Below are 27,244 nucleotides of genomic sequence, written 5' to 3' on the forward strand. Positions count from 1 at the left end.
TTACCTGGCTGCACCCCCCTCTCCTGTCCACCTGGCTCTGTCCTCACCACACCTGGCTGCAGTCCCCCTCTCCTGTCCACCTGGCTCCACCCTCCCTTCACCTGGCTGCACCCCCCCTCCCCTGTCCACCTGGCTCTGTCCTCCCTCCACCTGGCTGCACCCCCTCACCTGTCCACCTGGCTGCATCCCCCCTCCACCTGGCTGCACCCCTCTCCCCTTTCAACCTGGCTCTGTCCTCCTCCCACCTGGCTGCACCCCCCTCTCCTGTCCACCTGGCTCTGTCCTCCCCCTGCCTGGCTGCACTCCCCCCCTCTACTGTCCCCCGGGCCCCATCTTCCCTCCCCCCCACCTGGCTGCACCCCCCTCCATTCCACCTTGCTCGGTCCTCTCCCCACCTGGCTGCCCCCCTCCTGTCTACCTCACTCTGTCCTCCTCCCACCTGGCTGCACTCCCCTTCTCCTGTCCACCTGACTCTGTCCCCTCCCACCTGGCTGCACCCACCCCTCCTGTCCACCTGGCTCTGTCTTCCCCCAACTGGCTGCACCCCCTTCTTCCTGTCTATCTTACTCTGTTCTCCCTCCACCTGGCTGCATCCCTCCTTCCTGTCGACCTGGCTCTGTCCTCCCCCCACCTGGCTACACCCTCCTCTCTTGTCCACGTGGCTCTGTCTCTATACTGGGCTCCGATGGGCTCCAGGACCCAGTGTGTTCATGGGGCAGGGCCCTGAGAAGGATGGTGGGAACTTCATGGACATCCGTCCGCTGAGCCTTCCTTCCTGAGCAAAGATCAGGAAGTGACGTGTATGACATCACTGGAGGGGCGCTGTATTTCTACAGGAGCTGTGCTCAGGGAAGCAGCTGATGGAACACCACCTGTGTTCCATCAGCTGTGGCAGAGTACAGAGGAGACATCCAGGGCCTAATAGACCCTGAATGTCTAATAAAGAGTACCTGTCACCTATATTCTATCACATAGGTGGCTTTTGGTGATAAAAGCTACGTAAAAAAAAAAAAAAAAAAAAGAATAAAAATATAAAACAAAAAAACAAACATTTTAGAGCCCCCCCCCCCCTTCCTCCTCCTCCTCCCTACACACACACATACAAAAATGCATGTGATTGCTCTACACATGTTATGTATCACCTCGCACCTCGGAGTGAGACCAATAATTTACCCCCCCTCCCCTTATGAGGGGTCTGGCTCATTAGTTGGAAAAACAAGACCTTTTATGGGAGTTACCAATCTAGATATTCAGGTATTTATAGACCTGGTTCTCATATAAGGATTCCTTTCAATATATAGGATAATCCTTGCATATCCCTTGTGCTCTAGACACATGCTGCATCTCTTTGCCAGTACCGCTCCCTGTCTCTGTGAAACTCCAGCAGAATATGCTATGGTTGTGAAATATATAATGTAAGTGTATTTTACCTTTTTTTTTCTTTTTACATGTCTTTATGATTGCATTTTGGATGTATTATATTTGGCTAATTTCTGCCTGCCATATTGATCTTTATATCTTTATATATATATAAATATATATCTTTATATATATATCCTAGTGATCCTTTAAGACTGCTGCAGTCTCCCAGAGGCCCTGAGGAAGACTTAATCAGTCGAAACACGTCAGTGCTCTTGATCTGTTTAAAGGATACCCTCATGTTTTCACGCCTTGTTTCCACTTTCATAAGCGATGGAATGATATGATTTGATGTAACTTATCTTTTTATGAATTTATGATATTCTCTTTTCATTAAATTGTTCCCCAAGATTCTAGGGGGTATTTTAATGACATTTTCAATAAATATGTGATTTTATATTTTGTCTACATTTTTCATACTCCCCTTCTTTCCCCTTTGTGGGTTCTTAACTACATATACAGTATATATTTATTTATTTATTTATTTATGATCAGGTTTTTCCGAGTCGAGACACAGATACAGCTAACACGGAAGACGCAACAAAGGCTTCCAGATGTGACACAGACCTGAGGTGTGCCCAGATCAGCTGGTCAGTATGCCTAAAAGGGGGCATGCTAAATAAAAATAAAGAAATAAAGATTGTTGTATGGGGAAAAGGGGTGGGAGCAAATCATGCACCAGAAACCAACAAGGAGATAGGGAAGTGAGTGGTATATACTGTATATACCCCCCAAACTCCTCCCATAAATTTAGGCCACCATGCTGGCCTTCTTATTTATGATCAGAATTTACTGAGCTGAGACAGATACAGATACAACTAACAGGAAAGACGCAGCAAACACTTACAGATGTGACACAGACCTGAGGTGTGCCCTGGTCAGCTGGCCATTGTGCCTAAAAGGGGGCAAAAAGAGGACTAGGCAGGGAAATTGTTATATAGAACAACAACTTACATCACTGGCTAATTTAGTGAATGCTAGTGACATTTCGACCTGAGGGTTCGGAACATACCGGGAAAAGCAAGAGGACTTCCACCTGCCAAACCTCCTGTAGACTCGAGCCAAAACTCCATTCCTGGATGCAGCTGATGCCACACTTATTCGGAATGAGTGACCCGAATTCTGACAGGGGTAAAGCCCTAAATTAACGAGAAGAATACGTACATCCTATAAACTGACCAGAACTAAGGGGACCAGAAGGGAACAGTAACAATGGGCTATCCCTGGATTTTACATGTAAGTGCACCAACAACCGGCCAAAACTGCAACTGGGCCCATTCAGAGTCTGGAACAACTTAATGTCCACGCCCCTGCTGGCCTGTTCCATCTTGGATACTGTTAAATGTAACACAAAATGATCCTGGAATTGGGACAGGTGGCCCACATGCGGTATCTGTGGATCGGGGCCTCTATATATAAACTCACCAGGACGTAGGAAACCATAAAACGGTAAATGGCAGTTTTGAAGACTAGACTGGGAAGGAAACCAAAGGAGTACCGTGAAAGCATGGCAGATATATCCCTGAACTGGGCACTGGATATAGGTAACCGCTTAGCCCCAGCCACTGGTTTTCACTTCAGAATGCCATGAAGAATAGCTCTGATCATGTGGGCCGCAAACAGGAAAGGCTTCTCGGGGTTTTGTAAGGACAGGAAGTGTTGTATGCTGGGCAGGTACAACCTGATGGTATTATGGGGCAATGCCAAAATTATATGACAATATGACACAATGCCAAAACATATTTATTGTCACCTACATCCAACCTGGGGTAAGAGACCTGGAACCTACTGAAAGTGAAAATGGTATGCTTTAAGGGGTTTGAGGGACCGGCATTGAGTGATCAGATCAGTGGCATTGTACAAATGATTGCTTAATTCATAATAAGCTGACACCAGCGTGGGACGGGTGATGCTGTTGTATCGGCTCCTGGTTCTGTTGAAAAATAATGGAAAGTTAAAACAAGATAAAGAGATCTGCTGCAAAATTGCACTTTCCAGGGATAAAGGAGCAGGGAACGTTAAACTTGTGCTGTAGTGAAAGCTGAACCAGTCTGCGTAAAAAAGAACATTATGGCCAAAGACTTAGACTTAGACCTACCTTTTTTAACAATCTCAGCCATGGCCATATTGTCAGTGGTGAAACTACCATTTGCCCTACCCAGATGTGACCCCAAACCTGAGCTACTGCTACTATGAGATATATCTCAAACAAGGAGGACGTCTGACTAATCTAGGGATCAGCAAAATCTCTTGAGGCCGTGGACCCACAAACCAGTGGGGGCCAAAAATGGCTGTGACTCTGGTGAAAGCCACAGCATCCATAACTACATGAGGAGAAGAGGCAGAAGCTACCGGAACAAACATCTACACGCCATTCCAGTTATTTAGGAACTTATCCCACATGGCCAGATAAGCGATAGCCGATTGATATAATCTAAGGACTTGGTGCGGATCATGAGTCTGAAGTAAAACATTCAGAAGACGTGAAATGAAAGATCGACCCTGAGGAATGATCCTCATTGCAAAATTAAGCAACTTGTCAAGTGGAAAGCTGGTCTGAATGGAACGAGTGTTTAATGAAATGCCTATAAAAGGTGATGGATTGTGAAGGACCTTCTACTTTATGTTCTGCACATTGAGATTACCAAAGATTTCTTTTGATCTGTGCAAATCTGTGGGGGGTTTGTCAGGCCTCTCGATCAAGAGAAAATTGTCCAAGTAATGGATAACCTTCTGACAATCGTTTTTTTGGGACAAAATCCAAGTAAGTGACTGAGCAAATATATTGAATAGCCATGGACTACTTAAGAGCCGAAGGTAAGTTTGATGGTGAAATAATATAAATCCTACCACTTAATACCATGCCACTGCCACAAGGACGGATCTATAGGCAATAGCTTGAAGGCATCTGAAATATGTACTTTGGACAGCCACGCACCCACTCCTATGCAAACAATGCATTGTATAGCTTGATCAATGGATGCCTATTTGAGCGAGAACTCTTCGGACGGAAACAGGGAATTTAGACTGGGATTTAAGTAGAATGAGAAGCGGACAAGTCGTAAATTAACCAAAGTTTATTGGAAAATTTGCCTTTAACAAGCCCAATAGGGCTAACTCTCCAAGAACTAAATGGGGGTACAGAAAAAGGTCAGATGATAAAACCTCTGTCTAGCTCTGTTTGCAACATAGAGTCAATAGCCTCTGGGTCAGTGGTGGCAGACAGCAAATTTTTATTTATTTAAACTCTTGGGTGGCCTGTGGTAGGGTGATGAGACCAGTGTGAAACCCAACGAAAACCATGTGCTAAGAAATGCCTGAGCGAGGGAGACAGGTGTGAGGAGAAATAGTGAATCAACCATTGTAGGTTTACTCAGCTTAGATAGGTGGTGTAGAGATGTTTGAGGGTACACGCGGATTTAGGGTGAGCTCTATGGCAGATAGCACAAATGTGTAACAAGCTACATTGGCTGTAAGTGCAGGTAGTGTAATTAAAAAAATACATAACTGTGCCTTCTCGAGCAACTGAATAGGCCGACCTAACTTATCCACCTGGTGATGCTGTGCAGGGGTGTGAAGAATGCCTTGTGAAGCCCAAGAGGTAGTAGGGAAAACAAGAGGGCTCCCAGATTTCAAGCTGGGACACCAATTAGCCTGGTGACTTGACCACGATTGAAATGTCCCTGCAATCATAAGACCTAATATCGGCAAATCACTTGTGGCAATGAGGAATGAGGCCAAGTTCATGTCCTTGCCCTCTACAATATCTTTCCAATGTTGGCTGGGATGAAATGTGTTGGATAAATGGTGGGATTGGGATCTGTCGTACCTGCAATTGGGCTGCTGACGCTAGAACTGCTACTATCTCTGGTGTGGCCGCTGCAGAACAGGATTCTAAGACCTCCACTTTAGCTTGGATATCATGGATAGATGTGAATAAGGCATTGATCATCACGTGTAACTGAGTGAGTGCCGTGGATATGGACTGAAGAGAAACTGGTTCCGAGCTGGGTCCAGCTACTGATGAGGGCGCAAACAACAATTTAACAGCTCTGTTTTGCGAGCTGTGGCTGGGTAGTAATTGCCTCTTATGCTGTAGCTCTGCCGTAAGCTTCGGAATGGCCGTGCTCCCAACCCCTGGGTGTAGGAGGGACAGAAGCGGAATCTTCGCTGTGAGAAGTTCGGGACATCATTCAGTTACAAAAAGGTATGTGTTAGAGAAAGTCAAGAGTAGGTGTACTCAGAACAAGAAAGAACCATAGCAGAAACAGAGTAACTGCAAGGAATGCGTAAGAGTTGAACAAATGACGATATGGAAAATTTGGAAGATTCACTAGGGTGCAGGGCAACTGAGATTTGCCAGGGGTGACTGGCAAAATTTTACAGATTACTTTGATTGCCCAGTCTGTGGCATGAACAGACCAACAGCATAAACCAGAGGCCCAGGGCGTTCTGGGTGTGGAATACCCAATGACTGGTAACAACCTATCGTAGCCATGTTATGATTTAGCAACCTGATGAACGTATGATCGACAGATGCAACAGCTTGTACTGCCCCAAGCTAACTGATCGCAACCGTCCAGCTCATAAAATAAGGTAACCCTCAAATGAAGAACAAGACAGTACCTAAACGCCAATGGTCAAAACACCAAATAGTGTGAGTGAAGTAAGGAGGTGTAAACGATGATGAGAAAGGGATATGCAAAATGAAAAAGAGAGAGAGAGAAAGAAAGAAACAAAAAAGAAAAGAACTGTGAGAAAATTAACACTACACGCCTGAATACTGTACTACTGAGAATTCCCGTTTCCTAACTGTGATTACTCAGACAATCAGTGGAAGGTAGCCTGACAATAAGGTGATATATGACAGCCCAAAGCCTGATCCTACGACAAAATAATGAAACTTGTAATCCCTGAGTCCCTCCTCTTATACCAATGAAATTTGTAGGGATCTGAATGGATTATGGGAACCTCATACCTAGATGATGCATAGCTGACAAACTAATGATCTGAAAAGGAAGACAGAAATACGAATAACTTGATCATGGAATATGTATGCGAGTGATCGAGCGAATTGTGGGTTTGAAAATGTGTGTTTTCGACCATGGAGCCTTGTTGAGGAAGGCTGATAGAAACTGAAAGTGCGAACTGTTTGAAACCACCATGCAAATGAACATGAAAAAATTAAATTGGAAAACAGACATAGGACAAGTGTGAGAATTAGAATGTGTGGAAGTGAAAAGGTGTCGTAAGTTTGTGACAGAATAGATAAAGGAGACCGTAGGATGTGAACAAACACAGAAAACATGCAACGTCCACACGAAACTTAGAACCGTGCGGCATGACAGATGACAGCTGAAAGCAAGATTCAACCCAAAAAATTAGACCACAAATTCAGAACACGAAAAGAAGAGAAAAAAGGAAAATACACGAACATCGCCTGTCCGAACATGAAAATCAACATGGTTTACCGATGGCAACGAGCGAGATCCCGAAACGAAGACAAGTGGTGTCTCTAGAAAGCGTGAGGGTGAATCGGCTTGGTGAAGTCAGACGTATCGCGCACCGATAACCGACAGGGAGATAGGAGAGTTAGTGGAATATATATACCATCCAAACGCCTCCCATAAATTCAGGCCACCATGCTTGCTTTCTTATATATACTATACTAGTCCACACATCAATGGAAGTTGATGGCCTGGTCTGATTAATTCAAGAATGATTTGAGAAACACAACAATGAGTTTGAAGTTGCTGAATTGGCCTCCAAATTCTCCAGGTCGCTGGTAAAGCAAGTCCAATCCATGGAGGCCCCACCTTGCATTTTATAGGACTTAAAGGTCTTCCTACTAATGGCTTGGTGCCAGATACCACAGCATACCTTCAGAGGTCTAGTGGCATCCATGCCTCTCCTTGACTCCTCAACAGATTATGGTGGGTGGTCATAATGTTATGACTGATCAGTATATATATATATATATATATATATATTATATACAATTATATTATATTATATATATATTATATAATTATATATATATTATAATTTATAATATAATAGTATAATTATATTATTAGTTAGGTATTTTGTGGACAAAGCACTAGCGATGTCTTGCTCTTTCTTAGTCAATCAAGTAAAGTTAAAGCTTTACCTTGAAAATTACACTGTTACAAATACACTTTTTAAAAGCTTTCACCTCAAAAACTTTCCCAGCTAATAGTATTACTTAAATTCCAAATTTTCTCCCTTGTGAACAGAGTAAATTGTACTCAGCTCCAAGTTGTGTGTGTTTAGTCATAATTAACGTTATTTACTATTTTGTTACTCTCATTAACCTTTGAGACTTTATAGCAGTGAAATGTTAGGAATGTGGTGCAGCTGAAATTTGAACCTGCGGCATGGACAATCATTAACTTAGACTTCACCTGTTTGTTTTTAGCAACCACATTGTAAGGTGCTGCTGGAACAGGATACTTTGAGTCACCAGTGAGCTTCATGTTACAAAACAAGTCAGAGGATGAAAGCAGGTTATTTTATGAACAGTGAAAGTCAAGTTTAGTTATTGTTTGGGGGTGGTCTTATATCTGTGCTATTTATAGGGAGTGTAAAGTCTTCAGTTATAATTTGGATGCACGTAAAAGGGATCAGATACCGTAAATGTAAAGAATTGCCTTAATGTTTAAATGTTTTTTCCATTTATAGATTATAATCATATATTATGACAAGCAGTCATAAAAAGGAAAAGAAATGGTACTTTCCAACCAGAGTGGTTTGTGTGGTAGGCTTCCAGGGGAAGTTTGCATTTGACAGGAGTCGGATCCCTGTCTATAAAGGCTTTGGAATGTAGTCAGGGAAAGAATGGGTGGGTTCCCTGACCACCTGTCTGTGCCAGCTAGTCCATTATGACCGAATCCCCAGGTGGCTTGAGAAAGAGAGAGCTCGCTGGGCATTGCAGAAGGACCTTACTGTAATATTCATACATTCCTATAAAAAAGGCTGTCTATCATTCACCCCAATGCCGGATGGCCTTTCCATAGGAATTTAAATGAGATGTGGTGCACATGCTAAGAGCCTGATATAGGATCAAGTTGTTAGACTTCTGTTGAGCAGGAGCAGCCACACATGGATTGGTCTCTGCTGGACTGGCCAAATTTCAATCCATCTAGGCAAGTTGAAGTCGTTTTGCCTTTTTTACTTATTATGTGTTTCTGTTCAAATTGTTTTTGTGATTGTAAGCTAACATATATTACACTAGTATCAGTTTTTGCAAAGCACCCTCTGCTGCCACTTGTCCAAGATGGAATTACTTGCCATCTGTATCCTTATAGAGGTAACCACATTTTTCTGAGATTTCTCATAATATGGTAGGGTTTTTAATCTGGTTAGTTACTATTTATTGTATCTAGTAAATAAACCACCTCACTATGTCAATTCTAACCAATAACATTTCATACTTAGCAACGGTTCTATAGATAATATTTTCATCTTACAAACAGTAAAGTTTTATTGAATCTGTTAGACCACTTTCTCAGTACCTTTACTAGTAGATGGTAACTTGGCATTGGTGTCTTCGGTAGCAGTTGCTGAATCCACTATGTCACCTGAGAGAGATGTTACATTACTATTAGGACAGCTTTAAAGTGAATATATTTTTCAGATAAAGATGTTTAACATGTTTTATACCCAATAGAGTTTAAAGGATAACAGTTTAGTTATTACTAAGATATACCATTTAATTGTCACACAGTTTGTTGTGTATTGTTAAACTAATAAATGTTACCTTTACATTTCAGTCACTGATTAGTTGAAATTTGGATTAGAGTTTGGGGAGGTGCAGGGTCCACCCTGAACTACCTGCTTCCACTGCATTCATTCAGTGGAGTTATTACTATTGGAGCTAATTGATAATTTCCTGCTTTGAGAGCCATAAGCATCAGGCTTGTTTCACATTGTAAATAATCCATTGGAAATCCAAGGTGACGTCAATGACTAAATATGGTCAATTTTAGACGCCATCACTGGCTGGCATGTTAAAATTCATCAGCTGACCAGCATGCTGTCACTAGTCAGTAGTCAGAGCATAAGAAAAGGGTCACCATGCATTGGTTCTCATTGAGAAAGAGCTCAAGGTTTGGCTTAAACACAAGTTCAAACTGAACTTTGGCTGTTTGGGCATTTAGAGGAGGTAGGAGCAACACAGCAGTATTATTTCTTCTATAACCTTTAACAGGGTAATAGCTGCCAATGGTTGTTAAGAAGGCCAGCGGGTGCAGGCAGTCCTTATCAGCCGCTATCCAAGTACAAGTTTCCTGCCCCATTCATTTACATTGTCAAAAATCCCCAGTACTGGAAACAAAGGGGTCGGGATATTTAAAAAAAATGGCATGGGGTTTTCCCCATATTCTCACCAGGTCCGGTCACCTGATGCCCAGGAATGGCGGCGGTGGGGAAAGGGCCCAATTTTGCGCTTTAAAAGTGATTGGGTTTAGAGCCACTTGGATCCCTTCTACAGGAAAGCCAAATAGTGACTCCAAATTTTGATACTGGGTCATGGCTGACATTTCATTGCCAGCTTCTTTTAGTATTCAATAGTTTTTTATTGATTTTAAACAACGTATCATAGTCATACAGCATAAATTGAAACTGTAGAAAACATAGACAAGAGAAAAGGGGGTGGCCTGTGCAAAGGCACTCATACCCGGACAATACATAACAAAATATGGCTCCAAACAGTATTAGTAACCAGGCCGACAGTGATATAAATAGACCGTAAAGCACAGTAAATCACAACCGCCGTAGTCCCCCCCACCAGAGACACATCAAGAGTCCAGAAGACTCACCAAACTCCGACAAGATATCGGCCGGCAGAGGGCTCCCCCCCCCAGACACCCCCAATGGGCACAAACTGTGTCCACGAAAGGGTGAAGCCCCCCCTATCCTCTCTCCCCAGAAGGGGAAACCAACCGGCTCCCACCGACGGCCAAATAGTAGAAAGCTTCCCTGACCCCTTTGCCAGCTTCTTTTAAAAAAAAAAACACAGACCCCTCAAATGGTTCCTTTGACTATATACCTGTCCCTTGCAGGGTGTGTTTTTTTTTTTTTCTTTTTTTAAAGAAGCCAGGAATTAAATGTCATTTGCTTTCAATTTAAAACACTATTTTTTCCATTGTAAATTTCAGTGCTCCTCTAGCAATTCCTGTACATTTCTGCCATTAGGGGGCACTGCAGGGGAAAGCTTCCAGTTTAGTTTGCTTGTGGGCTTCACCTTGTACCTCCTACAGTTTGGTGATTTTTGGGATACAGTAGATGATAGTTTCTGACATCTCATGCCTTAATTGACAGGTAAGAGGGTAAATGTGTCTGTCAAATTAGTTTATCTTTATAACTTTTACACGATTTCTATTAATGTTCTCCACCATCACAGCATAATGTTTACCTATAGTCTGCTCAGTAAATAGTTTTTTCTTTTCCTCCCCCCGTTAAATTTGTGGGACCAACATCTAGAGCATGGGTGCTCAACCTGTGGCCCTCCAGCTGTTGTGAAACTACAATTCCCACCATGCCTCTGCCTTTGGGAGTCAAGCTTGTAACTGTCAATGGCTTGCAATGCCTCATGGGACTTGTAGTTCTTCTACAGCTGGAGGGCCACAGGTTGAGCACCTATGATCTAGAGTTTGGAAACATTTCCACAGTGCAATTTCTGCTGAGAGCAAAGCTGCAATTTGCAAACATTGTGAGAATAAATACTCCAAATGCTACAAGGATGACAAAACACACCCTGGCATGCTAGAGGTGCTCTAAAGACATAAAAACATACTTTATGGAATGAAATGATGAAGGTCATAATGAAAGTGCAAGTAGCTTTTCCCACCAGAGTCCTCATTCCAGAAACACTCTTTCTGCTGCTTTGGATTATCACAAAGTGTTTCTCCTCCAGCAGCATCTTCAATGAAGGAAGCGTTGAAAACCACTGCATCCCAAAACTACACAATATCTGAATTTATAAGGAAAATGACACCTGGAAATCAGCATAAAATGGATCAAGCTCTTCATAGAGCAATATATGCTTCTGGATCAGCACTGTCCATAACTGGAAATGCATATTGGCAGGAAGCTTATAATTTATTACGAAGGAAAGGGGGGTGGCTATCTGTTCTCATGTACAGTTTAAATTTTCATAACAAATACAGTCCTTTTTCCATTTGCAATAAAAAATAAAAATTTCTAAAGCAAGTTTGTTTATTTACTGAATAGGCTGTACTTTTATTTCAAGCATAATTCTTTTATATACACTGCATTTCACCTTACCAGTGTAACAAAGTGACTTGCAATTTGTAAAATTACTACACACTCATTTTTTTTTTAAATTTCCAAAATGTCTGTTTTATCTAGAAAAAACAGGGAAAACCCTGCTTGACCTGAGCCCAGGGCAGTTCAGCTCATCCTTAGTGATCATATTTGTGTCACTCATTGTAAATGATCACTGGATCTACATCGCTGGATGATGCGATAGACACTGAATTTACACCATGAGACTTTGTTTTTTTTTTTTATTTTGTTAGTAAAGGACACTATCCCAGTGTGTGTGTTTATTTACTATTAATTATTTTTTTGAAAGAGTGGTACTATGTAGCCCTTACTTATTCATAACCAGGGGGCCAGATATCTAGGGGCTCACTTATTTTAAATCCTCCCTCACAATAACAGGACCGGGTTTGTAGGGAATAGGCCCTGTGTCCCTATCAACATGGGGACATGATACCTTGCCAACTAGGACCCTGACAGGGTACACTCCCCATTTTTACCAAGTGGCCTGCTATGTTTCAGGATGGAGGGGCTGCATGATTGTCACTTTTTTTACTAGCAGAAGCAGGCCAGGGATCAGAAATGTCATTTAACAGCAATGTCTCTCTTGCTATAATATGCCCTACATGTATGCCACTTTACAGGCAGGTTTATGGCATCTTTAAAATTCTTATTTAAATAAATTGTGTTTTTTTTTTTTCTTTATGTTTCATTATATGTCTTTTTAAGAAAACCTGTTTAACTATATATATGTATATATATATATATATATATATATATATAGATACATTGCTCAAAAAAGTTAAAAGGAACACTTTTTAATCAGAGTATAGCATCAAGTCAGTTAAACTCCTGGGATATTGATCTGGTCAGTTAAGTAGCAGAGGGGGTTGTTAATCAGATTTAGCTTCTTTGGTGTTGAGGGTCTTTAACCCATCAGCAGGACCAGTATCTGCTCCTTTGTGCAAGGAAGAACAGGATGAGCACCGCCAGAGCCCTACGAAAATGACTTCCAGCAGGCCACTGGTGTTATTGTCTCTAACAAAACAATCAGAAACAGACTATATGAGGGTGGCCTGAGGTCCCAATGTCCTCTTGTGGGCACTGTGCTCACCGCCCGGCACTGTGGAACTCCATTGACATTTGCCTGCACATGTGACAAATGTGAAAGGGTCTGGAGAAGCAGAGGAGAACATTATGCTGCCTGTAACATCGTTCAGCATGACCAGTTTGGTGTTGGGTCAGTGATGGTATGGTGCATATCCATGGAGGGACGCACAGACCTCTACAGGCTAGACAATGGCACCCTGACAGCCATTAGGTATTGGTATGCAATCCTTGGACCCATTGTAAGAGCCTATGCTGGTGCAGTGGGTCCTGGGTTCCTCCTGGTGCACAACAATGTCCGGCCTCATGTTGTGAGAGTATGCAGCCAGTTCCTGGAGGATGAAGGAATTGATAACATTAAATGGCCCCCGTGCTCGCCTGACCTAAATCCAATAGAACACCTCTGGGACATTATGTTTCAGTCCATCCAATGCTGCCAGGTTGCATCTCAGTCTGTTCAGGAGCTCAGTGATGCCCTGGTCCAGATCTGAGAAGAAATACCTCAGGGCACCATCTGTCGTCTCATTAGGAGCCTGCCTCAACATTGTCAGGCGTGCATACAAGCACGTGAGGGCCATACAAACTACTGAATACCATTTTGTGTTGCTGCAAGTAAATTTCAGCAAAATGAACATGCCTTCTGCATCATTTTTTAACTTTGATTTTCGGGGTGTCTTTGGATTTAGCCCTCTGTAAGTTGATAATTTTCCTTTCCATCAAACAATGTGGCATCCTTTAGTTCCTAACACATTACCCGGTCCATATCAGTACAGGTATCCAACATGATATTTTTCCCCATTCAGATCTGATGTGTTTTCAAAGTTTTTATTAAATTTTTTTGAGCAGTGTGTATATATTTTATTATTTTGTTTTATTTATTTTTTTCTTGCATTGGTGCATGTCCATCCTGGTAGTGCCTAGCTACCCATGCCATTTTTCGACAATCCCTTGTTTATTAGCCTTGAAAGTGACCAGATTTGATTTTCGAAATTTGACTCTCACTGACTTCAATGGGAATTGCAATTTGCAGATTTTACGTTGATCTTTTCAAACAGTCAAGGAATAGAACCTAAGCACATGTCCCCTTCGCTGGTAGATAGGATTCCACACAATGCTCACCACACCTACTCTTGTTCTACACTCATTACCTATCCTAGAAGTCTGAACAGAAACTGACTTCAAACTACAGACATCCTCAGAAACGTTCTGCATTTCAAATACTTTTTTTATCATAGCATTGGAACTGATTATGTGCAGACTGCAAGTTAGCACTAACTTTTAGCAAGTGTACAGCCAGTATCTGAGTATTTAACTACCTCCCATCCAGCCTTTAGTAAAATGCCAGCTGAGCAAGAGCACTATAATCCTGGGTGGACATCACATGACGTCCTCCAAGCGCGCCACTCCTGCTTTCATTCTTAGCTATTCATTCCGTGCTTTTGTGATCTCTGTAATTGGTCACAGTGATCAAATGTTATAGACAGGGCCAATCACAGCGTACCTGTAATAACTGTGGCCAATTACAACCATCACAATTGTACATCATGACACATGAATGTATGCCATTCATAAAAATGAGTGCTTATAACAGTGAAAATCCTGATCACCTCCCCAGAGTAGTACAGTGTCATTATGGTAAAACTAAACTGCTCTGGTCACAGTGTGTAAAATATTTTAAAAAATATAAACAAAATTGTAAAAAAATAAATAAAAAAGATTAAAAAAATAAAAAAAAAGATTATTTATTTATTTATTTTACATATTGTCACCAGTCAGTATCCCTGATCACTGACACACCAGTCATATGTTGATGCTGTACTGCTCTGATGGCAAATTGTGGGAGAAAAAACACATTTTATTTATTTTCTTCATTTTTCTGAATTGAATTTAGAGTATAGCTTTAAGTTTATGCTCTCAAAGTTCCCATAACTCCACTTACTCAACCCTAACTTTTAAATGTAAAATCCCTGCCTAAAAGCAGACAATATAAGATGGTAACCATAACCAAAGAAATCCATAAAGTGCATAGATTCCAGAAGGCGCTGGATCCTTAAGTGTTCCTTATAACTTGCCAAACAGTCCCATAAATGGATAGTAGTGGTGAAAGTGATGTAAGTGAAGAAAGAACACAGAGTGCAGGTCTCTCACTTCAGTTGATCACCCAAAAGTGCTCCAACTCTTCCTGTTGCGAGTTTCACTCACTGGATGATTTTACTTCACATATACAGTGGGTACGGAAAGTATTCAGACCCCCTTAAATTTTTCACTCTTTGTTATATTGCAGCCATTTGCTAAAATCATTTAAGTTCATTCTTCTTCCTCATGAATGTACACATAGCACCCCATACTGACAGAAAAACACAGAATTGTTGACATTGTTGCAGATTTATTAAAAAAGAAAAACTGAAATATCACATGGTCCTAAGTATTCAGACCCTTTGCTCAGTATTTAGTAGAAGCCCCCTTTTGATCTAATACAGCCAGGAGTCTTTTTGGGAAAGATGCAAAAAGTCTTTCACACCTGGATTTGGGGATCCTCTGCCATTCCTCCTTGCAGATCCTCTCCAGTTCTGTCAGGTTGGATGGTAAACGTTGGTGGACAGACATTTTTAGGTCTCTCCAGAGATGCTCAATTGGGTTTAAGTCAGGGCTCTGGCTGGGCCATTCAAGAACAGTCACGGAGTTGTTGTGAAGCCACTCCTTCGTTATTTTAGCTGTGTGCTTAGGGTCATTGTCTTGTTGGAAGGTAAACCTTCGGCCCAGTCTGAGGTCCAGAGCACTCTGGAGAAGATTTTTGTCCAGGATATCCCTGTACTTGGCCGCATTCATCTTTCCCTCGATTGCAACCAGTCGTCCTGTCCCTGCAGCTGAAAAACACCCCCACAGCATGATGCTGCCACCACCATGCTTCACTGTTGGGACTGTATTGGACAGGTGATGAGCAGTGCCTGGTTTTCTCCACACATACCGCTTAGAATTAAGGCCAAAAAGTTCTATTTTGGTCTCATCAGACCAGAGAATCTTATTTCTCACCATCTTGGAGTCCTTCAGGTGTTTTTTAGCAAACTCCATGCGGGCTTTCATGTGTCTTACACTGAGGAGAGGCTTCCGTCGGGCCACTCTGCCATAAAGCCCCGACTGGTGGAGGGCTGCAGTGATGGTTGACTTTCTACAACTTTCTCCCATCTCCTGACTGCATCTCTGGAGCTCAGCCACAGTGATCTTTGGGTTCTTCTTAACCTCTCTCACCAAGGCTCTTCTCCCCCGATAGCTCAGTTTGGCCAGACGGCCAGCTCTAGGAAGGGTTCTGGTCGTCCCAAACGTCTTCCATTTGAGGATTATGGAGGCCACTGTGCTCTTAGGAACCTTAAGTGCAGCAGAAATCTTTTTGTAACCTTGGCCAGATCTGTGCCTTGCCACAATTCTGTCGCTGAGCTCTTCAGGCAGTTCCTTTGACCTCATGATTCTCATTTGCTCTGACATGCATTGTGATCTGGAAGGTCTTATATAGACAGGTGTGTGGCTTTCCTAATCAAGTCCAATCAGTATAATCAAACACAGCTGGACTCAAATGAAGGTGTAGAACCATCTCAAGGATGATCAGAAGAAATGGAAAGCACCTGAGTTAAATATATGAGTGTGACAGCAAAGGGTCTGAATACTTAGGACCATGTGATATTTCAGTTTTTCTTTTTTAATAAATCTGCAACAATGTCAACAATTCTGTGTTTTTCTGTCAGTATGGGGTGCTATGTGTACATTCATGAGGAAGAAGAATGAACTTAAATGATTTTAGCAAATGGCTGCAATATAACAAAGAGTGAAACATTTAAGGGGGTCTGAATACTTTCCGTACCCACTGTACATGATCGGGAAAACACTCTTGTACTAAATCCCTTGCTCTGGTGTTCCTTCAGGTACACTGATATTCAGTTGAAACCCAAAAGCTTCCCATGCTGTGGTCCCTTTTGTAAATAACTTTTCCATACTTTTGGTGATGAGGTGATTCAGGGGGGCCAGGTTGGACCCAGAATGGACTGACAGCAATGGCTGGTTGTGATCTCTCCCAGGTGCTGTGCTCCCTATGAACAATCAGAAATCGGATGTTCCTAGTGGTCGGAGTGTCTAAGTGGAAAGGAGGGGGTGGGGTGGATGCCCCTGAGGAGGTAACATGGGATGAGTTGATGGTAATCAACATTGGATGAATGGGGGAACCTGTCACAGTCCTTCTACGGGACAAAAGTGCAATTTGACTGAGCAGTTATTGTGAGAGCACATCTGGTGGTGGCATAAACAGATATCACCCTATAGAAGGTGGAATATATTTAAAGACAAAGGACATTATTGTTTACTATGAAGGCTTTATATTTCACTATATTATATTTCACAATGTTTTTGCTGGATTTGTGATAATTACTATATCACAATGTTTTCAATTTATGTTATATGATTATTTAACATGTAGTGCTGGACTATTTAATTATTTTAGACAATATAGGATGCCTGAAAACTTCTGCCAGCCCTTGCTCAGTATGAGTGCCTTTACTATCCACTGAGGCAGTCATATTGGACAGAGGAATGGAAACTATGACGGAGCTTAGTCTTGAAGTCAGGAAAAGTCAAAAGGAAAGAGAAACTAAGGCTGGCCATAGACATACAATTTTCTTTACTGCAACCACGGGTTGTAGTGTTGAAGGGGGAACCCCTACCGCCAGGCCCGGACTGGGACAAAAAATAGGCCCGGGCATTTTGGACTGAGCAACCCGGGAGGGGGGGGGGGGGGCGTGGATGTTCGTCGGGATGGTTGATGACAGGACGGTTCTGGCCTCTGGCAGAGCATTATTCACTTCTGGCTTAGAAGCAGGCAGGCAAGGCTGCAGGCGTAAAAAACAGATAACAGTCAGGAACACACTTGTCACTGCTAGAAAACATGTGCCATGCCAGTTTGCTTGTTACATGTGATGTGACAGCCAGGTGCACATTTTCAAGTTGAAAATGTGCACCTGGCTATCACATGTAACAAGAAAACTGGCATGGCACATGTTTTCTAGCAGTGACAGTGTGTAGTGGTTTTCTGTTTTTTACGCCTGCGGCCTGCCTGCTGCTAAGCCAGAAGTGAACAATGCTCTGCCGGAGGCCACCCAGAACCACAAATCCCAGCGGTGACGGTGGTGAGTGACTGTGGTGGTCTGTGGTGTGTTTGTACATTGTGTGCTGCTGTGCTGACCTTTCCTTACCTTGCTGTTGCAGCAGGCCTTGGCTCCTGTCCTGGTCGTGGGTGTGGTGGTGGTGGTGTTTTTGGTGTCTCACAGGTCACAGTTGACTCCACTCCAGTCTCAGGCAGTCAGTGACTCCAGCTCCAGGGCACTGGGCGGGCGGGCGGGCAGGCAGGCACTAGTGACAGACAGACTAGCGAAGTGAGTGACTAGTCCACTCCACTCACTGACTCAGAGACAGACTGTCAGTGTCTGTCTGCGGTGCGGCACCGGCGACTGTTCCTTCTTCCCGACAACAACAAGGCAGCATGGGTTCCCCGCCGGCCTCTAGCTCCACCCCCGGCCTTAGTCATCTGATGGCAGTGAGTGAACTCTTCACACAGCACAGCACAGTCACACGGCCCACCGACCGACTCCATCCCCTCCTCCTGAGCTACGCTGGATGCCGCTGTGGAGCCGGCTGCCAGCTGAGCCAAGTTAGGAGTGGGGAGTCGGGGACAGTGGCGGCCGGCCCGGGCCAGATGATAGATCATTGCGGAGTCGGACGGTAATGCGGGGACAGCGGCGGGGTGGGTGGCCAGATTGCGGTAATGCGGCGGCCCTCAGACTCCACGGAATCGGCCGCGGAGAGGCCAGCAACGGCCGCCGGCCGGACAGGCGGACACTCCACATCATCATGCGCCCGGACTCAGAGCGGAGGCCTCGGCGGCCCACCGGGCATATGCCCGGTCTGCCCTATGGCCAGTCCGGCCCTGCCTACCGCAGAGCCATTGTGTTCTCCTGGTGAGAGGGAGGGGGAACTATAACAGCCACTAGCAATAATCACATGTAAAATCCTAAAGGCTGGTTGGCCAAAGTTGATCTAAACAACTTAGATTTGAACCGTCTATGGCCAGCTATAGCTAATGATTTCTGGCCAGTAAAGGTTTACTTAAATGTGCAAAAGTACAAATCACCAACAGATAACTTACCTGAGTCCCTTTGTTTTCTTCCATCTTCTTCTTTTTCTTTCTTTTTTAAGCCTATAGGCACAACAAAATTATGTTTTAATATAAGACTTCAAGAATTGTACGGGTTGTAACCTTCTGCATGTTCTAAGTTGCAAAAATATAGCATTTTAAGCTCCTATTTATTCAGAAATGACCGAAAACCAGGCAAAACCAGTATAGATCATGATTTTTAAGCTGTAGAAAATTTTTACCATACTGGGACCTAAGAAAGAAAACGCCATGTCCATATAATAAAAATTAAAAAAAAATGAACACAAAAAAATAATGATTAATTAACACTATTCAAAAACGGCAACCATCTCAATTTATAAATAGCCTTGAATGTAAGGTGCTCATGGAAGGGCTTTGCACAGCACAAACAAACAAAAGTTTTCCCACAACGCTTACCAGCTACCATGCAAAAATGGCACTTTCTGCATTGAAAACAGAAGATTTAGTTGCACACATTTGCAAATATATATGCAAACCTCTGAATTTTCACCTCTGAGTTCATAATACGTATACCAAGCTCTGCAGTGGAATAACTTCTTTACAGGATGTCTCCAACTTACAAGCTGACGTAAATGCACTGTTTCATTGGACAACTATGTGGCAAATGAGGTTTAATGTTGATAAATGTAAAGTTATGGAGTTGGGGGCTAAGAATATGCATGCCAGCATACATACTAGGGGGAGTAGAACTGGGGGAATCCATAGTGGAGAAGGATCTGGTTGTTCTGGTAGATCCTAAGCCTAATAATAGCATGCAATGCCAAGCTGCAGTTTCCAAAGCAAGCAAAGTCCTTTCTTGTATTAACAGAGGCATCGACTCCAGAGAGAGAGAGAGATATAATTTTGCCCCTGTACAAATCATAAGTAAGACCTCATCTGGAATATGCAGCTTCGTTTTGGGCACCAGTTTTTAAAAAGGATATCTGGGAACTGGAGAAAGTGCACAGAAGGGCAACCAAACTGATAAGAGGCATGGAGGAGCTCAGCTATGAGAAAAGATTAGAGGAACTTAATTTATTCTCTCTTGAGAAGAGGAGATTAAGGGGGGATATGATCAACATGTATAAATACATAAGGGGTCCATATAGTGAACTTGTGTGTGTTGAGTTATTCACTTTAAGATCAACACAGAGGACAAAGGGGCACTCTTTACGTATAGAGGAAAACAGATTTTGTCTCCAAATACAGAAAGGTTTCTTCACAGTAAGAGCTGTGAAAATGTGGAATAGACTCCCTCCAGAGGTGGTTCTGGCCAGCTCACTAGATTGCTTTAAAAAAGGCCTGTATTCTTTCCTGGGTGTACATAATATAAATGGGTACTAATATTTATAGGTAAAGTTGATCCAGGGAATATCCAATTGCCTCTCAGTGTATCAGTAAGGAATCAGGATATTTTTCCCCTGCTGTAGCAAATTGGATCATGCTTTTCTGGGTTTTTTTGCCTTCCTCTGAATCAACTGCGGGTAAAGGATTGTGTATATAGAATTGTATGGTTGGGTTTTCTTTACTGTTTTTTTTTTTTATTATTGGTTGAGCCAGATGGACTTGTGCCTTTTTTCAACCTAACTATGTAACTATGTTTATCATATTGGAGGTGGTGGGGTGGGACTATGCTTGAGAACCAGTGCACAACAACCTTGCCTAAACTAGTGGTATAAAACTAGTTAGCCAACCCCACCTACTTAAAGTGGATTTCCAGCCTCAAATACAATTTTTAACTAAAAATACCCCTATAATAATAATCCATCGCCCTTTACAGAACCGCTATTCTCATACTTACAAGGTGTACAGTATTGGATTTTAGTCAAAATCTTACTTTTAAAAATGCTGTATGGGCGCGGCCATCTTAGACGTGGGCATCTGAAGCCGCAGTGTAATCTGCTGTGTCCTTCTTCCTGATTCCAGGGAGTGTTCTGGGAGTTCTTCCTGATTCCAGCCTCCTGGGAGTGATGACAAACAGCTCCCAGGATGCAATACAAAGGCGGAAGTGATGTCGGTGGCCGTGGCCACAGAGGCGGGGGAAAGGAGGAAGTACAATCAAAAATGCTGTGAAAATAAGGTAAGAGACCCCGAAAAAAATTGAAAATGCCCAATTGTTGATCAGCATAGCGAACACTCCAGGAATCACTAAAGTTGAAAAATAGGCCGGAACTCCGCTTTAAGAGCTGATTGTTTCTCAGACAACTTACCCTTTCACAGTTTAAACACTTACCTTTAGAATGTTTGTTTTTTGTTTTCATGTTCTGTTTGTTACAAATATGTCTTTTAACTCGTTAAATTTAAGGCTACATTCACACCTGAGCGTAGCGTTTGCGCGCGGTTTTACCGCGATTTTACCGCGATTTTACCGCGATTTACAGGCGTTTTTACAGGCGTTTTTTGTGCAGGTGTTTTTAGGTTGAATAGAAACCAATGGAAAACGCCTGTAATCTGCCCAAAAAGAAGCTCATGTACCTTTTTGAGCGTTGGGCGTTTTGCTTACAGCGTCAAAACGCTCAGATGTGAACAGGGGCCATTGAAATGAATAGGATTTGTCTTGTTGAGCTGATCCTAGAGCAGAAAAACTCCCCAAAAACGCCACAAAACGCCTAGATGTGAACGGAGCCTGTGCGTTGCCCGTGATTTGCATTAGCCCCCCAAACGCTGAGCGATGTTGCCGCGATTTCCGCCTGCCGAATCGCAGGAACATCGAGCAAAAAAAAAATCGCGGGACGCGATTTTTTTTGCGCGATGATACCGCGATTCGGCAGGCGGAAATTGCGGCAACATCGCTCAGCGTTTGGGGGGCTATTGCAAATCACGGGCAACGCACAGGCGTCCCGCGATTTGCAATAATCTCCGGATCGCGGGCGGAATCGCGGCGATTCTGCCCGCGATCCAAACGCTGACATGTGAATGCAGCGTCAGGCTTTCATTACTAAGAACTTAGAATAGAAAGCATTAGGAGATCTTTTCAATTTCTGTAAACGTAACTTACGTAAGTAAAGTTAAAAGAAATAGAATCTTTGCTGTAAATTCTTTTAGCAGCAGGCCTTTCCAACTATTCCTTCCTCACCTCATAATCTTGCCTGGGTAATTCCCTCTGCCCCACCTTGCATGAATGCAAATTCCTTATACACGTCTGTGCTGTCATTCATAGTCAGTGTGCTGTCATTCACTAATGACCTGCTAATTTGAACTTGGACACAAAATCAAGTGGCAACCCATCCCAAACTTGTCCACATACCAATTTAGGTTTAATCCATCTACATGTCAGGAGTTTTCATGTATTATAATTTGTGGAATAAAAACTAGCAGCCCAGTTGTACTTTATAATGTACCAAATTCCAGCCAGCACTATAGGCTGACCACACAGGATGATAATTTTGCTGCAATGGGCAAAAGAAACAGTACCTATTTTACACTCTCATAATAGCACCCTTAGGTATGAACTCCAGGGATTTAACTGGATACTGCAAAAAACAGTGATGTGCAATAACTCATAGCAACACATTGGAAATCAGTTTTAAAGAGCCTGCTCAAAGCAAGTTTCAGATTGGATGTCAGGGAACACTACCCACTATTGCTTGTAGCACCACGTTAAATATGTCCTTGACTATCCTATCTTTTGGTAATCTCCTGGGCAGTAAAATCCTCAGTGATCAGATAATCCTGCTCCTCCCTTAGAGCATACACTATATTATCAGAGATTGATAGTAGTGGAATTGGCCATTTAGGTAGTTGTTCAGTAATTTTTTTGAATTATTAAAAGGCAACAGCTACAAAAACTGTCCTCACCTCAAAACTTTGGTCCACTGTGCCGACTTTCTAACTGTGGGCAACTGGCTGGCTGTAACTGCTTGCGGCTTCACAGCTGGATGCTCACTACGCTGAACTATCTGAATGGTCCTTTTTTTTCTGGGACCTATGGTGTGTCCCAGAAGGATGCTGGGAAATGAGGTGGGCCTTTCCATTTTAAATACGGAGGAAAAAATGTGCCAGGTATGTTGGTAGTACTTTGGAATGCTACACTGTAAAATCCAGGCAGGCTATCAGGAGGGAAGGTTGCAGGGCATTTGTTGAAAGAAAGGCACCAATAGACCAAGGTGTAATAGATCTTGGGTTGGGTTATAGGGGGCCTGATTACTCAGCTGCTCCAGGAGATAAGATAGCATCTCTCCTTTCCAGTTGAACTTAGTGAAAAGTTTCATGCATGACGCAGATAACAAAGCCCCATACATGAACTAAACTCTTCCTACGTTTGTTTCGAAAAGTATGTAAACCCAGCATTGATATGTGCTTGCTGTACCATGTACTTGTATGAACACGTATCCTGTTCTCTTTGTATCACTTCCGTTGTGTGAAATAACTGGTGTTCTTGCCAGTCCCTCTGCTTTCCTAAAAAAACAGACCCCACTAGGCAGGAGAGCACAGCGTTGTCAGTTTTCTAGCTGTGCTGTGAACTGAGCCTGCTCCTCTCCATTGCTAAGACTTCTGCTGACACAACTCCCTGCCCTACTATGTAACTGTGTAAGACTTCGGCTGACACAACTCCCTGCACAGCCATTCACTGGGAAGATCAGTGTGCTGCCGCTTCTCCTCCCCAGCTCTCCAAAATCCTTATGCAGCTCAGAACAGAACGTGTGTGATCACTTAAAAAAAAAAGTTACTCATAATGCTGTTAAAAAAATAAACTAAACAGTATATATGCATATATATATATATATATATATATATATATATATTAGTTGTTTTATAAGGTGGGGGTTCACATATACTTTAATACAATGCACTGCTGCAACCAATTATAAATTAATGATAACATTTAGTTCATGCCAACAGTGATCCACAGCTCTTCTGTGGAAGCCCCCTGCAGCTCTAGTGAAACAAATCTTCAATGCCAATGAAATGTTGGGCAAAATTTCAATAAAAATGGGAAGTCCCGGCTACTACTCCCTGTTCATTGCCCCCCGGCGAACCTCCCTTCTCCCCCCCCTTTTTTCCTTCTCCGCTCCCCCACATGATTTGTTCTGGCACCAACAACACACCTGTTTGAGCCTATCAAGAACTACAGAGTGCACCCCGCAGGCTCACTGGTTTGGCCTGCTTTTCTTGGTTTTACTTATTGTATCCTCTGTTTCCCCCCGTCTAGTTGCATTACCATGTGGATTATCGCACACATTTATCCCTTCTCACGTACTACCGAGCTACTGGGCTTTGTTCACCCTTGCTTTGCCTGCTGCTTGGCCGCGCCTCCCCATCTGGGCACAGAGTGTTCCCTTTATGGGGTGCCTATGGGTTGGCTACGCCAGTTGCAGAGTCCTGGCCACAGCCCCCCTGGTTGCCTCTTATCTACCTACTCCTAAGTTTGACCCATGGTTATTGTAGCCATTGTTTTGTTAGCGCATCTGGCTTGTACTTATCTTGTCACTCTGTTTACCAATTGTTGTTACCTGTTTACTTTGTTCTCCAATAAAATGTTTGAACCAGAAAAATGGGAAGTCCCACTGATGTGAAGCCCTATCCCTTTCCTGAGTAGCCCTGTTCTCCTCTCCTACTGTTCAGCGGCCACTGTGGAGCAAGTTTGGGGTTGAGGAACTTGACTGGCCTGCGCAGAGTCCTGACCTCAACCCAATAGAACACCTTTGGGATGAATTAAAGCGCAGACTACGAGCCAGGCCTTCTGGTCCAACATCAGTGCCTGACCTCACAAATGCGCTTCTGGAAGAATGGTCAAACATTCCCATAGACACACTCCTAAACCTTGTGGACAGCCTTCCCAGAAGAGTTGAAGCTGTTATAGCTGCAATGGGTGGGCCAACTCAATATTGAACCCTACTGGCAAAGACTGGGATGCCATTAACAATTAGAAGATGGGTGTTGCAACAGGACAATGACCCAAAGCATAGAAGTAAATCAACAACAGAATGGCTTAAACAGAAGAAAATACGCCTTCTGAAGTGGCCCAGTCAGAGTCCTGACCTCAACCTGATTGAGATGCTGTGGCATGACCTCAAGAAAGCGATTCACACCAGACATCCCAAGAATATTGCTGACCTGAAACAGTTCTGTAAAGAGGAATGGTCAAGAATTACTCCTGACCGTTGTGCACGTCTGATCTGCAACTACAGGAAACGTTTGGTTGAAGTTATTGCTGCCAAAGGATGTTCAACCAGTTATTAAATCCAAGGGTTCACATACTTTTTCCACCTGCACTGTGAATGTTTACATGGTGTGTTCAATAAAAACATGGCAATATTTCATTCTTTGTGTGTTATTAGTTTAAGCAGACTTTGATTGTCTATTGTTGTGACTTAGATGATGATCAGATCACATTTTATGACCAATTTGTGCAGAAATCCATATCATTCCAAAGGGTTCACATACTTTTTCTTGCAGCTGTAGTGTGTTTTAACTGCCATTTCAGTTTACAGAAGATAGGAAAAGCAGTTTGGGGGATCATCAGATTTTACCCCACTGCAATATAGTCACAAAGGACTACATGCAGCACTGTGCAGGACTATACTTGCCATTGCATACTATTTGATTTAAAACAAAAAGTAGACTCACCTAAACTCATTAATGATAAACAGTACAGTATCATAAGAATGGAGTTACTGGAGTGTTAAACTGACATAGAGGGATTTACATTGAAACAATGAAATGCCAACAAAAATAACCTGAAATGTTTTTTTGATGTATTTTGTTTTGTCTGAAATGAGAAAAGTTTTATTAGGTTTTTTAAGCCTTTTTTTTTTAGATAAAATGTAAAAATTCTGGCTAATTTCAACCATTCTTGTCTACTTTTTAAAAACATTTGTACTAGTCACCACCCCTTATTTCTTTACAGAGTAAAAGAGTAAAAGTCTCAGGGTGGGGATGGTTTTGGTTGGATGATCACAACCAACGTATGGCCTGTGAAGCTTACCGCTAGTTGTAAATTACTCAATCTTCCAAGAGTTATATTTAGTTACTTTATAAGTGCAAACATAGCTGGCTGCATGATATAACACACTCTGATGTGACAGCTGGAGATTTACAGTGATTTGGTGTTAAGGAATGTACAATCTGTAACAATAGTGCCTGTCAAAGTAGAAGTCAATAAGAATGTCGCCATAGAAGACTGTTACAGCTTGTATTCTCATTGAAGACAGCCAACTCATTTTTTTAACATCTGCTCACACCTGCTTGGGCAGTATATAAAATCTTATTATCGGTATTGCTTTAGATATTCCACTCCTTTATATCAGCAGCATGCTCCTTAACCCTTTAGAAATCAGTGTTTGCTGCAGTAACCAATTGCAGAAACAAGCTGCAGTGCTTTACCTTAAAGCCCAACTCCTGGAAACGTTAACATTTTACCTTACAGGGGGTTATGCGCACACTGCAAGGGTTGATTGCTCATTTAGGTTCAAGGGACATAGAAAATCCTCTGTGCTGCTAATCTGGTTTCCATAGCTTCTTCTCCAGAGGTCTAGGGTCCTGACTTTATACAAGACCAATGCAGGGTTCATAGTCCTGCACAAGATGTGATGATGCAGAGGGACAGTCCACCGATGGAGAGTGAGCAAGCTCCAACCTCCAGGGTAGCAGAGAATCAGGCAAGTTAAAGTGCTTTTACTCTCCTCTAGACCTAAACAAGTAGCTAACCTGAGTTCGGAGTTTGGCTTTAACTGCTCTGTTTGACATTTTTTACCCATTTTTTACCCTAAAGTGTTAATAAACCCAGGACCTGCATTCACTATATCTGGTCTCCTACACTGCACAGAACATGGAAATGCAATTTTTTAGTAAACATAAACAAGTATTAAACATAGTGCCAACATACTATAAAAACGACATAAAATCCTGATCATAAACCAGATTTAAATCTTGTGAGGGATGGAGGTGAAGATTTAAATCTGGTTTATAATCAGGATTTTTATGTCGTTTTTATAGTATGTTAGTATTATCTTCAATTATTATTCGAGGTAATGCTAGAGAAAGTGGTGCATTATTTGCATTTTGGTAGTTGATTTTCTGTTTTTTTTTTAATCTGTGTTATTTATTCTATGTTTTATTTTAATTGTATGGATGCTTTATTAGGCCCCTTTCACACTTGCGGACCCCATTCAGATCTGCCTATCAGTTTTTCAGGCGGATCTGAACGGATGCCCCATGCATCTCTATGGGGCATCGGATGTCAGTGGAGACATGTCTGCTGACATCCGATCCGAT

The 27,244-nt window shown here is 42.6% G+C and overlaps 1 protein-coding gene across 1 annotated transcript in view; it reads right to left on the reverse strand.

The window, feature by feature from the left end:
- LOC309551297 (uncharacterized protein) overlaps positions 1-27,244 on the reverse strand; it is a gene marked incomplete at its 3' end in the record, with an annotated part of 73,484 nt that overhangs the window by 36,361 nt on the left and 9,879 nt on the right. Inside the window, exons 2-3 of the mRNA XM_082251826.1 lie at positions 19,019-19,069; positions 8,955-9,020 (exon numbers count right to left, since the gene is read on the reverse strand). Coding sequence (XP_082107952.1) covers positions 8,955-9,020; positions 19,019-19,069 — 117 coding nt within the window. The remainder of the gene's footprint in view (positions 1-8,954; positions 9,021-19,018; positions 19,070-27,244) is intronic.

Source organism: Pelophylax lessonae (genome assembly GCF_965119305.1).
Source record: "Pelophylax lessonae genome assembly, chromosome: 3".
Lineage (NCBI taxonomy): Eukaryota > Metazoa > Chordata > Amphibia > Anura > Ranidae > Pelophylax > Pelophylax lessonae.